This window comes from Lepisma saccharinum, chromosome 19 (assembly GCF_977018435.1).
Source record: "Lepisma saccharinum chromosome 19, izLepSacc3.1, whole genome shotgun sequence".
Taxonomy (NCBI): Eukaryota; Metazoa; Arthropoda; class Insecta; order Zygentoma; family Lepismatidae; genus Lepisma; species Lepisma saccharinum.
The window spans coordinates 68,377,395-68,391,516 of record NC_139247.1 but is presented as its reverse complement, the minus strand read 5'-3'; the positions used below and the strand labels follow the sequence as shown (position 1 = coordinate 68,391,516).

General features: G+C 39.0%; 1 protein-coding gene across 1 annotated transcript in view; it reads right to left on the bottom strand.

Annotated features, from left to right (window-relative positions):
• Positions 1–14,122, bottom strand: part of LOC146002912 (katanin p60 ATPase-containing subunit A-like 2) — a 49,955-nt gene that overhangs the window by 19,165 nt on the left and 16,668 nt on the right. Inside the window, exons 3-7 of the mRNA XM_083141013.1 lie at positions 10,746–11,304; positions 9,681–9,849; positions 8,548–8,660; positions 7,944–8,140; positions 5,404–5,572 (exon numbers count right to left, since the gene is read on the bottom strand). Of these exons, the coding sequence (XP_082997139.1) occupies positions 5,404–5,572; positions 7,944–8,140; positions 8,548–8,660; positions 9,681–9,849; positions 10,746–11,304 (1,207 nt within the window). The remainder of the gene's footprint in view (positions 1–5,403; positions 5,573–7,943; positions 8,141–8,547; positions 8,661–9,680; positions 9,850–10,745; positions 11,305–14,122) is intronic.

Below are 14,122 nucleotides of genomic sequence, written 5' to 3'. Positions count from 1 at the left end.
GATATCATTACGCACATCATCGCGTTTTCCGAAGCACGGACTTTCTTCCTCTGTTAAAAAAATAATATATATACGTGTCAAAAAAAAACTTGATATATAAATAAATAATCTTCGGTATATATAAATAACACACATCGTGAAAAAACAATTAAATTTCTCTCTAACACTTTGAAATTTTTTTTGATATGACGACTGAAAAAATAAGTGATCTCCAAGCATTAAAACAAATGCTAAATTTGTCAGTCGAGTATGTAAAAATTCAGGAATTGGAAGTCGACAAACCTTACACGATAACTTCTGGTTCAATCGTTTCTACCCAGTATGGTCCCAAGGTACGCCTGTTGCTCAACGCACAATACAGTCTATTTTTACCAGATCGATACGCTAACATGTTATCTGACGAGAAGCTATCTATTTTAATCGAGAACAAAACTCGAATTGTGTACAAGGGGACAAAGGAACTTCTTGGCAAGAAAACAAAGCACGTAATAGAATTTGTGTAACGACTGCGAGGCCTTGAAAATATATAAATAACATACCGTAAAAAAACTACACAAGAAAAAATCTCAGAATATATATATAAATAACATACCGTGAAAATAACACATAGAGCATCAACATGAAGCCCAAGGGTGTCGTGTACCAGATACCATATTCGAATCTAAAAAATCTAGGTACCCTCGATGGGTTACCAAGAAACAACGCGAGAAGAAACGTTCTTGCTTGTCGAAAGGACATGGAATGAAATTGCTGCTCAGCACACCTCAATTGAAAAGATTGCAGCGTTCGCGGAAACAGCAAAAGATCGGAGGTTTCATATTCAGCATCCCGGCCATCCTGGCAGCATTGGGGGCCGTTGGAAGTTTGGCCGGCGGAAGTGCCGCCATCGCGAAAACCGTCATCGACTCGAAGAAGAACAAGGCGGAATTGGAAGAACAGAAACGTCACAACCTGGCCATGGAGAAGAAGGGGAAGGGCGTAATGAAAAAGTTTAAAAAAAAGAAACAGAAGCACTCACCAACCGAGACATTGAATCTCTGATCGGACCGTTACAAATCAAACACTTCAGAGGAGTTTTCATGTCCGACTCGCTACCTTCAAGCGTTAAAAGAAAAGAATGCGGAGTAGTCAACTTGGACGGTCAAGAAAATCCAGGCACGCATTGGATATGTTACCACAAAAACGACAATGATAAAGCATTCGTTTTCGATTCTTTCGGAGGTGTTCCACCTACAAATTTAGTTCATTATCTGAAAACGAACAAAACCTCCATATACTACAACGACGAACGCATTCAAGATTTCGGAGACGTAAACTGCGGTCATCTCTGCCTCTCCGTGCTCGCGTTTCTCTCTAAAATAAATAACCCTACGGTCGAAGATTTCCAGAAAGCATTGTGGAACCTCAAACAGCATCACTAGGATGGGCGTGTTCCATCTCACGAGTGAATCTTCAATCTTGAAACTCACGCTGCACGACGACATCGTCTATCCTAAATCCGTGGCTCTGCGTGCATTCTACAGCATGTACCTCATACCCAATGTTACGCAGCACAACAACAAAATTAGCGTCGGAAGCGAACACATCGTCGTCACGCCAGGACAATACAATCTTTCCACTTTGCAAGCTCAATTACCCAAAGGCACATACCTTTCTCAAAATTCGGTCACGCACAGAGTGGAAATCCTATCCGCGACAGAGACCGTGGACCTGGGCACCATGGGAGAACTTTTAGGTTTCGAGAACGACACCAAACTCGAAGCTGGCATCAAGCACGTGGCAACCAACATTCCTAAATTCTTGGCCATAGAGACTCTGAACGTACACTGTAACGTGGCGGAAGGCATGATCACGAAATCTTCGGACGGATTGTTAGGAAGTCACAAGCAGACGGGAATCATAGCCACTTTCAAACCAAGTTCCGAGTTCATGGAACCGATCATCTACACGCCCTCTTCGCCGATCTATTTTCCAGTATGTCGCAACCGCATAGACGACATAGAGTTGGTGGTGACGAACGAGAAAGTAGACGTGGTGGATTTCGCAGGTGCCACTACTACGGCCATCGTGGAGATCAACGTATAATAAATAACCATACATGTAAAATGGAGCAAATCGAAAGTTACGAATTGCAATCTTTCCCTCCCAACCGTCGCACGTTCGCCAATCTGAACGAAGCGAACAGGGAGATCGAATACGACGTGGACGTAGGCGACGGGTTCGTTCATCCTCACAGAGCGGACCTCTACCTTCAATTCGACGTGGTGAAGAAAGAAGGCGGAGACGCGTTTCCCGCAGCAGCAAACTTGATACTCGTGGACAACTTCGTGCCTCACCTGTTCTCGCAGGTGGAGGTGAGGAAACACAACACCGTCATCGACAGAATAGATTATCCAGGCATCACGTCGACGGCGGTGGGAACGTTGAAATTATCCAAAACGGACGCAGCGTACTACCAGGCCGGGGGATTCGAAGCCGGGACCAAAATATCGACGAGAAGTCACACGGTGCTCTTCCCCATGCGTCTGCTGCCTGGTTTCTTCTCGGACTACAAGGAGATCATGTGGAAGGGAGGACTGCGCGTTACGTTTCGAAGAGCGGCCAACGACAACGACGCACTGATGCGATACGCTACTTTGGGTCCGGACGGCACCACGCCGATAGCCAACACTTTACCCGAAGCAGCAAAATGCGTCATCCGGAGCATGGAATTGAGAATGCCTGTGGTGGAATACGAAACGAACTACGCCCTCAAGTACAAAGCGGAGATCTTGAAAAGTCCGCAGGTGCCGATTCACTTTCACGGTTACCAGTGCGTGCAGAAGATGGCGTCGGGAAGTCACATGGAATTCGACGTGACGACGCAGTTCAACAACATACAGTTCGACATGCCAGATTTCGTCGTAGTGCTCTTTCAGACCGGACGCGATAACGATCAGGAAAAAAATTCCAGCAAGTTCGACGACTGCAAGATCAAGAACGTTTATCTGAAGAATGGACGCAACGAAGTGTTCCCGCGCGAGAATTACAACCTCGACGTGGCCAAAAACGATTACCTCAAACTTTACGAAGCTTACACAGCTTACAAACGCGTGACCGAGGGAAGTGTGGACATGTACTACACCCCCAGCGAATTCAAAATCCACAGGCCGATGTTCGTCATCAACACATCTAAAAGAAAAAAGGTTGTGGTCAACGATCGAACCAACATCAAGGTCGTCTGCGAGTTCCACGATGCCTTGCCCGAGGATACCCTATGCAGTGTCATCCTGATTGCAGAGAAGTCCTTCGTCTACGACGTGAAGAACGAGAGGGTCACAGAGCAGTTTTAACAAGTTTTTTAACATCTTTTCTCGCACAATAAGAAATTTTCTGCACTAGCACAATCAGTTACAATGGCACAATACAAATTTCACTAGTTCAGATCAGTTACAAATGTCAATTTCATTAGTTATCAGTTACAATATCTTTTTTGCACTATAGCACAAGAGACAATCAGAAAATTTGCACAAAAAAAATTTGTTGTTGTTTTTACACGTGAAAATTAACAATAAAATATCTTTTTTTGTCGTTTCAGATGCTGTCGAAACATCTGAAACACATACACACACACACTAGAAATAAGCATGCAACTTTATTTGTAACACATACACATACATTCTCCATCTTCATCAAGAAAATATTAATAATAAACATAATTATTTTTATCTATATCTCACAATAAAACTCTATATCCAAAAGTATCACAACATCAAATAACACTAGAGTCGTTAGTACACGTTGCATGCATTACGGAGGTCCTCTGTAGGGTTTCATGGAAGTTTGGGGGGGGGGGGGGAAAAACACGTGAAACTCTACAGAGGTGCGGTAATCTATAACCGCAGCCATTAGAAAACCTTTACATTTTTGGTTGGGCACCACGCACCCTGGCGAGGTTATAGGGGCCAGGCATCCTAAAAACAACAATTATTATTTTGTTTGTTTGTTTGTGTTACAATACACATGCGCGCGTGCGTGCGTGCGTGCGCGCGCGCGCGTGCGTGCGTGTGTGTGTGCGGCACGTCGTTCCCCCGAGAGAGAGAGGTTTACAAAGGTCGCGATATACAAACATTGGCCCCCGTGAGTTGGAAAATTACGATATGGCGCATTCGTTCATTACCGTTCCCAGCTATAAGTTTTTCTCTCTCTCTAGCCCTTGCCAACTAAAAAAAAATGTAGGTAGGAGTTGGCAGCACTGCGAGAAAATAGAGATCATGCCTTAATGGTTTTCTTGTAAGGCATGATTTTTATTTGATGACGTTGAACGCGTGCAGTGTTCCCATCCATCCATCTCTCTCTTTTACGGCAGTGCCCGCTTTCCTTGTTTAGTATATGCAGGTTGGCAAAAATTGCTTTATGCACTGTAAAGCAAACCTCAAGCAAAATTGCCAGCTTCTTGCTTTAGGCTAGGTTAGACAAAAAAAGCTGTAGGTAGGCTGTCGGTTGTTTAACTCTTCCCTCTCTCTCTCCTCTCTCTCTTTTTTGTAAAAAGCTATGGCAAAAGTACCAGTAGGTTGGCAACCTTGCTTTATGCACTGTAAGGCAAGTCTTAAGTAAACTTGCCAGCTCCTTGCTTTAGGCTAGGTTAGACCTGGTTAGGTTAGGTTAGGTTAGGTTAGGTTAGGTTAGGTTAGGTTAGAGTGGGTTAGGTTAGGTTAGAGTAGGTTAGGTTAGGTTGGGTGTTGGCAGCTGTCGGTTGTTTAACTCTTCCCTCTCTCTCTCTCCTCTCTCTCTCACCTCTTTCTCTCCTCTCTCTTTTTTGTAAAAAGCCATGGCAAAAATACCAGTAGGTTGGCAATTTTGCTTTATGCACTGTAAAACAAGCCTCAAGCAAGATTGCCAGCTTCTTGCTTTAGGTTAGGTTAGACCAAGACAAAAACCTTGGTGATTTTTTTTTCAAGTGAGGAGTTAACAACACTGCGAGTCCCATTTTCGGTTGCAGAACTCTCAAGCAAGATTGCCAGCTCCTTGCTTTAGGTTAGGTTAGACCAAAAAAAAACCTTGGTGATTTTTTCGAGTAAAAAGTTGGCAACACTGCGAGCCCCCTGAGCCCCACTTCCGGTTTGTGAACTCTCAAGCAAAATTGCCAGCTCCTTGCTGTTTTAGGTTAGGTTACACCAAAAAACCTTGGTGATTTTTTCGAATAAGCAGCTGGCAACACTGCGAGCCCCCTGAGCCCCAAAAGAGGTTGCAGAACTGTCCAAATACATCTACTTATGTGACGCTCAAAATGTAGGACATTTATGATATTTTTCAAATTCCTCCCGGATGCTGGACATAAGGCTAAAATGTAGGACGTGTCCGGGAAAATCCGGACGTCTGGTAACCCTACACTTGCAATAATGTTGCAAGCATGATACGTACGTCAGCCAATTTAGCGTAATCCAAGTCACAGTTCAGTGTGGGTCCATGCCAGTCTTTGTCCATCTTTGCTGGTAGGAAATGTTCGAAAAGAGCCTGTCTGGACTCTCTATTCGGAAGATCCACCAGGATTCTCTTCTCTAATCTTCGAAGCATGGCAGGGTCTAGTTCCCTGAAAGAAGTAAAAACAAAATTCTCTGACTTTCCCAGGTTCACCAGACCAATAATAAAAATTTTCCACACTAAAGCCATTAGGGCAATTCGTGTATTTACTCTGGCTGAGCCGATGTATCGGTATCAGAAAGTATCAGTTGTAATTTATTTATCACATACTTTTCCGGCATTTTGGTCTTTTACAGACTGAAAAAAATGCTGTGCGACACTTTCGCTGAGTCTAATTATGCTGGAAATTATGCAAATTTTGAAGTTTCTATTTATTTTGCACCAGTTTTGTTTAAAAAAAACTGAATTTTTGTAATAACATAATTTAATAATCTGATGTAATTCTCAAATATTTTAATGCATATAATTAGAGTGGAACATACAAATTATAATCAATATTTTGTATATCTTTTAATTATTATAAAATTAGAATCAAACTTCACACGTAAAAGTGATTATGGCAGGATTGACTTTTAACAAATAATTCTTTTTTTATAAAAAAAATATAACAATTATAGTATAAATAATACATAATTATAGTAATATTTAGTAATAAAATCTGTGTTAATTCTAATATCTACCAAGCACAAATCAAAAATTGTACCAAGAAAGTGGGAATTCCAATAGCCACTTACTGTAGTAGATTTATGCATGAAAATTGTTCAAAACATGCCTTTTTCTTGCAGTATTTACTATGCAATTTCTATTGTAACTACTGGTAATATTCACCATACCAAACTGAAGTATAGCTTGTCCACAACACATTTAAAATTTGTTGCTTGTCATTTTCTTCTTTGTTCAAAAACCTACTTCTAGTGTACTACTACAAAAATGTAGATTTTTCCAGAACTACAGTTAATTTCCATGACTTTTCCAGACTAGTAAGAGTAAAAAAGCTTTATGACCATATAAGTCAATTTTTTAAATCTCTGTTGTTGTTGCTTTTAATGCTACAATGCAACTATCACTTTTCCAGTGTCTGAATAATTATACAAATTTTCTTAACTTCATGCTAAATATGTAAAATGAAAAGATTTTTCTTGGAATATTGATGAGGTGTGTTTTGGAAAATTTTACATTTTGAGAGCTAACATTAGCTATTGAAAGCTTGAGAAGTTTTCCATATCCCATCTTGTTTATGTTCCAAGATATCTCATCATTCATCACTTAGAAACATTCATTGAAAATGCCAATAACATGTTTGGGTTATTTAAAAAAGGAACTGGAAACTATTTAAAAATTACTTTTTTTTTTAACGTGCCATGTTCATGCTGGTTTAGTTAAATTTGTTTATTTTACTATTTTTTTCTACCACTTTTGGCTAATCACAAAGATGAAGATGGGTGATTATATGATGAAACTGATGAAGACACACTCATAAAGACCAGCCATGCTCAGCTGTGCTAACCACTCTGCCACGGAGGTTGACTTGTTTAGTTAAAGCTTACTTACTTTGGGTGAGGATGAGGATAATCAAAAAATAGCATGACAAACAATTATAATAAGTACTATTTAATACCAGTAAATGTTATATGTGTATTACTTAAAATAATCCATACTATCACAGACTGTGAAGGTAGTTAGGAATAGTGTCATTACAACGTTTTTAAGAGGTATTTGACAAAATGTTGTAGCTACAAGGTTTCTGTAACATGGATACAAAGAAACAGGGATAAGCCTTTTTTACGATACTTTGGTTAAGGAGGCATATATCACATAAAGTGCACTGTTGATATGTTTCTAGCAATCCTACAATTTGTAGACTTTAACCCTTTCACCCTAATTGGGCCGTTTACCCACTGTACCCCCTTGAGAATGATGCCGATTTTTTTTTTCAACTGACAGATTTCAATGTTTTATGTAATGTAAAAGTGGTTCCAGCATTAGAAAAGCACAAATAACAGAGATATTTAATCCCAAAAAATAGCCCACGTAAGTTAAAACCTGCAATTTCGAACTATTCTCTCCACTTTTTGTTACTAAAAACTGTTTGTATGCACACTAAAATAGTGAAAGAAAACGTCGAAAATAACTGTAAGTACCAAACCTAACAATCCTAACCTAACTATGTAAAATTATAGTTGCTGTTGTGGAAGCTCGTTTTGGGTGCTATATTCACTTGTGCGAAGCCTTCGGGCTGTTCTGCTTTCACAGTAAAGTAACATGCTAAGTTAATGGACGTACTTCACTTCACAATAACATATTTCTGAGAGCTAAAATAAACTGAAAACGTTCATAAACAAAAAAATCTTCATAAACCATGCAAGACATTTCACTTTCTCTAGGAGGTACAGAAGGTCAAGGGTATCCTAATTCTTTCATTCTCCAAAATTTGTACTTATTTGCATGTCTCAAATACACACATGTTCAATTACACATACCATGGAAGATTGGATGTAGCAAGGAAGAAAACTGTGTCGTTGCTCCGTGACAGTCCATCCAACTGCATAAGCAATTCTGCCTTCATTCTTCGAGATCCCTCATGCTCAGTAGATATATCTCTGTGAGATGCCAGCGCATCTAGTTCATCTAAAAAGATGGTAGACGGTGCATGATAGCGAGCTAAGTCAAACATCACCTGTTGATAAAAATAATATTGATATTCATACAGAATTTCTGTATAATCACTCAGGCCAAGTTCAATTGGAAGTTTTTGTTTTAAGTCAAGTTATGCACCAATAGGCTAATTACGACTGGACCTACAGTTTAAAGTTGGATCCGAACCACTATGTGCCTCTCAGGTATTGAACCCAGGACTCCTTGATTACAAGGTGACATTACCACTATATTATTGGGGAGGCCCTAGTAACAGTGTATAACAGATAATGTCCAATCAAGAACAAACATTAACCATATTACAATATATATATATATATATATATATATATATATATATATATATATAGAGAGAGAGAGAGAGAGAGAGAGAGAGAGAGAGAGTGAGAGAGTGAGTGAGTGAGTGAGTGAGTGTAGGTGTGATCTTACCCGGATAAGTTTTTCTGAATCACCCCTCCACTTGCTTACTACGGTACTGGCTGATATATTGAAGAAAGTTGTTTTGCATTCCGTTGCTACGGCTTTGGCCAAAAGGGTCTTCCCTTTAAAAAATAAAAACAGAGTCAATAATATAATAAGATCAACAGAGCAATCAAATAAATGTTTGAATTCCTCATTCTGGTTTAAAATATTTGTCTGGCTTATAGTCACTTGAAATTGTACAATAAATGTATTTATTTTTGTATTCTTTATGATTCATTGAACACATTTATATCCAATTTGTTTTCTATATTTTATGTAAACAAATTCAAAGTTGGATGAATTTCTAATATGAGATGCAATTGGATTCATTTAATGGTGATATAGCCTCACAGAGGTCACTAGAATATTTTCAAACATCAAACTGGCTATCTACACTGGTTGCATTTCCAGCTGGCAGCTGGGAAACAGAGAATCCGCGATCAGTTGAATTTTCTTCGGCTGATATTAGGCATTCTCAAGTCGCAAGGCACCGAACGCTGTTAGTGAAACTAAACAAATGAGCGTCTGATACCCCACATGTTCCCAAACATACTGAAGTGAGAGAGTTCCCCCACAACGATATTGTCAGCACCAGCAATCAATGGGGGTTAATGGTACAGTGGGATCCATGAGTATTACCATGCAAATTGTCCATGACTATTTTCATTAATTTTTCTCTTACATCCTATGCGTTTTTAAACTATGGATTTTTATGTATACTGGAACAGAAGTTACCAACAGCTTGTTTTGAGTTTTTTCTTTTAATTCTTGAAGCTCTTATTGGGTCAAATAAAGTGCATGAACATGGTGAGGGACAATTTGCATGGTAATACTCATTTATCCCACTGTACAACTGCACACGTGGTCCTCCAAAGTGAAGTTTCCGGAATGACCACCCACAGATCAGTATGGAACTGGCAAGAACGGAAGTATGCTTAGCAATATTGCTTCGGGAGAGTGATGTTACTCCTACAGCTTTTACTTCGCAACTGAGTTTGTTGAGCCACACCCCTGAAGACGATTGGGGGACAGAAAGAGCCATGAAGGACAGCCGTCAGCTGGAAATGCGAGCAGTATAATTCCTTATTCCGAAAATATACCTGTTCCTGGTGGCCCGTACAGAAGCAAACCTTTCCATGGAGCTAATATACCAGAAAACAATTGAGGATATTTGAGTGGATATACCACGGCTTCCTTAAGAAGACGTTTGGCCTCACTTAACCCGATCACATCGCTCCAATGCACATTTGGATTAGCATAGTAAATATCCTGAAATAAAATAACTTCATTAGTAAGTGCCAAATAAGTGCATTCATAAAGAAAGCATCCAACTACAGTTATTTAAGTGTATCATTAAATCAGAATAATACACATACCATTATAAGTTTTTGCACTGTTGCTAGTCAAATTTTAAAAAAGATATTATATATGGTAGAGTCTGCCGGCCATATATTAGAATGTATTGCATAGATATTCATGCTGTTACCAGTTGAGCCTTCTTTAGGAAGGTCACTCCAGCACAAAAATTACTTACTTTTAATCCAATCTTGTATTAATTAATAAATTAAATGTTTTAAGATCAAATTCCATAGTTTATCTTGGTAGGATTCATTTCATGGCTTTCTTAGCCTGTATTTACACTCCAAAGCCCCCAGATAACATGGGAAAATACGCCATTGGTACAGTGTAATGCACGAATATTGCTCAGCAAATTGTCAATGACTATTTTCATTAAATTTTCTCGCTGGCGTTTTGTTTCAATCCTTGAAGCTCTCATTGCATGAAACAAAGGTAGTAAGCATGGTGACGGACAATTTGCTTGGCAATACTTAGTCATTCCACTGTAACTGCTTGTAAAAGGTGAAGGTTAAAACATGTTGTTCCTGGGAAGTTGTGGCCTGTTCAAACCTTACAATTGCCACAGTGAGCACTTTTTATTATATTAATATGTAGACATGTGGCACAAACCAAGCCTTAAGCATCAGTACAAGTACATACATTTTAAAATTATTTGTAATTGTCCATGCTGCCACAGTAATTATCTTATTATGAAAAATAATTAATAGAAAAATATACATTTCTTCTTTACCCTTTTCTCCCTGTGACTGTGAAAATCAAGCACCACCCATGGCAAAAAGGCACAGTAGCTGTCTTCATTAACTTACCTTTGAAATTACTTCTGCCAAATCTCTCCATTCGTTCGATACATTAATAAACCCACCTAAAGGCTTTATAATTCTTTCCTCACTAGAACACCGCATTTCGGAATCCTGAGAGTTCCCCTCTGCATCTTTTTGAGCATTGGACAACGGAAGAATCGTCAAATCCAAGAAAGGCGTTTGCCTGTCTTTTCGATTCTCCTCAGCAACTTTACCATTTAATCTGGAAGTACTTGAAGATTTTAGAAAATTTGATGTTGATTCTTTGCTTGGTACTGAATTCGTAACCGTTGCACTTCGATTTCCTGTCTCCAGAGTGAAATTTTGCACCGTGCTTTTACCAACATGCTTTCTATTTCTTTCCTTTTTGTTTTCCACATGTGAAGTCCAGTTGACGCCATCAGGAACAGCTTGTTTCTTACATATTTTTGGTTGTTTCTGGAACCTCAAAAAATAGTATGTTTCGTAATCCTGTAGGATGGTATCAAGGTCAACATTATCACAAACACTGAATTGGTTGGACAGCTGGGCCTCATTACACAGGCAGTGTGCAGTATCAATATACCTGAAATGATAGTAATATAATGTAATGTAACGGGGATTTCCCGCCACAAAAAAAAATATCCCCAGCAAAAGAAAATTATTTTTATCCCTGACAGGGATGTTTTTATCCCCCCCCCCTCAAACAAAATGGGATTGGAATCACGTAGTATACAATTTCATAACTATGTAACGAACACAATTGAAAAATAATTTGTGTTTATTAATGGTCCAGTCATCAAAGATTTCCGTACCAAAAAGTTTGTAGCCTTGTGTATTAAAGTACATCATTGTGAAACTAACCAACCTTACCGAGACAGCAGCAGGCTGTTTCCCACTTAAGTTTTCATGACCTAGTGCTGATATTTTATATGCACTAAAGTGTTCACAAGAAACTTGTAGGTAGATTAGATCGATTGCCAATAGAAATCTGGTCACGTTTTCAGTGTTACTAGTTCGATAGCTGTTTTTGTGAATGGGTTTTCTTGGAATGTAAATGCACTGAGTGATTCTAAATTAAGTGTAGATGTTATAAGACATTCTGTTAGGGTGACCAGACGTCCTCTTTTATCCGGACATGTCCTCCTTTTTAGGTGTCTGTCCGGCGTCCGGCTGGATTTTTTAGAAATCTGTAAATGTTTTGGAAAGAGTATAGCATCGACCATAGCACATGTGCTGCATCAAGAATGCTTCCACACATAACGATCGTCATATCACTTGGGGCATGTTAAGTATTCGAGCAATGCTCACCTCTGGGAGCTGAACACTATTACTTTCCCGACTGAGTCATTAGTGGGGGTGTGCGGCATCCAGAAAGCCGGTACCGAGATAGATAAAAATAATTTCTCGTTCCGATCCCGACTTCGGGAATAATTTCCAGACTTTTCAGGATCCTGAGCAGTCAGGAACCTTCAAATGGTCATTTTTATAAGTGGTTAATTCTTGATGTTTTCTGCATTGTAAGTGTCTTGACACTTCTCGAAAATTCAGGGACGTCATTAGGGGGGGGCCTGGGGGGGCTTTGGCCCCGGCAGTTGTAACTCTGGCCCCCGCAAACAAAATTTTGATCGATTAAAAATTATCCTAAATTAATACTACATATTATTTTCTGGTAAATTTGTAGCAGAGTTGGAAACACTGTTCCGAAGAAAATCTTCGGAAGCAAATGTAGGACAGCAAAATTCCACCCTTTCGTTGCTTACCAGTTTATAACCAAAGGCATAAAATGCTTTGAGGTTATTACCCTTGCCCTACCCTAAGTTTGTGAAAACCTTTTGCCTTTTGTTGCAAATGACCCTTCCGTTACAGATGGAATCAAAGACTCCGCCGAGGCCGAGCGGTCAACAGTAGGGGGTCGAGCAACATATGGAGAGAGTTCTCCAGTACTGACATTGTTCTGAGATTTAAAATTGCTCCTTGCTTCAGCTTCAGAGCCACAGATTAGCTTTGTGTTCTTGCTTGCGAGCAAGGTCTGCTATCGGGTTGCTACCGTCACTGTGTTTTTATTTGTGTGTGGGAAGAGTTCTAGCGTTGTTGTGCATTTCCATTTTGAATGGATAAATTTATCAAAACTGGATATTTTAAAACTATCTCAAAACATGTGGAACATGACGACAATGAAGAGGGTGTTGATCCAAGTTCTGACGTTCCAAAGTTAGACAAAGCAAGTGAATGTACTAATGTGAAAACAATTACTGATCTTGAGGTAGATAATCCTAGGCAACCACTTTTGCAAAACTATCCAAATACTACGTTCGGAAAGCGAAAGCGGTCATTTCAAAAACACTGGTTTGCATCTGCGCCGTGGCTAGAATATAGTGTGGAACTTGACACATGCTTTTGTTTTCCATGCCGTAAATTTGGCACAGATTCAGAATATGCAGAATCAAGTTTCAGGAAAATAGGGATTCGCAACTGGAAGAAACCATGTGAAAAAATTAAGGAAAACGGAGGAACGTCCTATCATCTAAAATGCCTGAAACTGTGGGCGAATTACAAGGTGAGTACCAATCAGTTTTGTAAAACAATTATATGTGTGTGTGTGTTTGTAGTTTAACTTAAATAATGAAATATGTATATGTCTGTATATCGAGTGTTCAAATTGAAAAAATGCTGAGGAGAAAAGTCATATCAGCTTCCCTTCTCAAATTTTGAGATTTGTACCTAAAACATACGGACTGATGGTTCAAAGTAAATAACACAAATTTTCCAATTAATGTACAAGAGTTCAGTAATCACTGATCTCGTCTCAGTGGACTTTTAATTCATATCAGAATTATTTTTCTTAGAGGAAGGCAAATTAATCAGGAAATATTTTCTCATCAAATACATATTGTAATTTGCAAACCAACAACAGTATTAATTTTAATGTAAAATTCAGTACAGAAACTGACAATTTATATGATGATATTAATGTAATATTTACTTGAAGTTGAAAGAAATGATTACGTCAAATTCTTAGCAATAGCAAAATATGATCGAGAATATTTAAGAGGAAAATTCTTTATCTGGTCAGGAGTTAAATTAAAAATTTCAATTTGAACACTGGATGTACTTTGATTTTCGTTTCCTGATTTTACATTACTTTACTGACACTTCTGGCTAATGTCAAAGATATGCAACGGTGATACAAGAAATTAATGCATGGACAGTAACAAAAAGAGCGCCTGCCTCTCCAGGCGAGGACATCGCGTAGCGGTAATGTCGTCACCATATAATTAAGAGGTCCTGGCCTGGGTTCGATATCTAGTGGACGCACATAGTGGTTTGAATCCAACTTTAAACTGTACGTCCAGTCCCGATTGGCCTATCTGTGCATGAAGAGGACTTAATACAAAAACTCA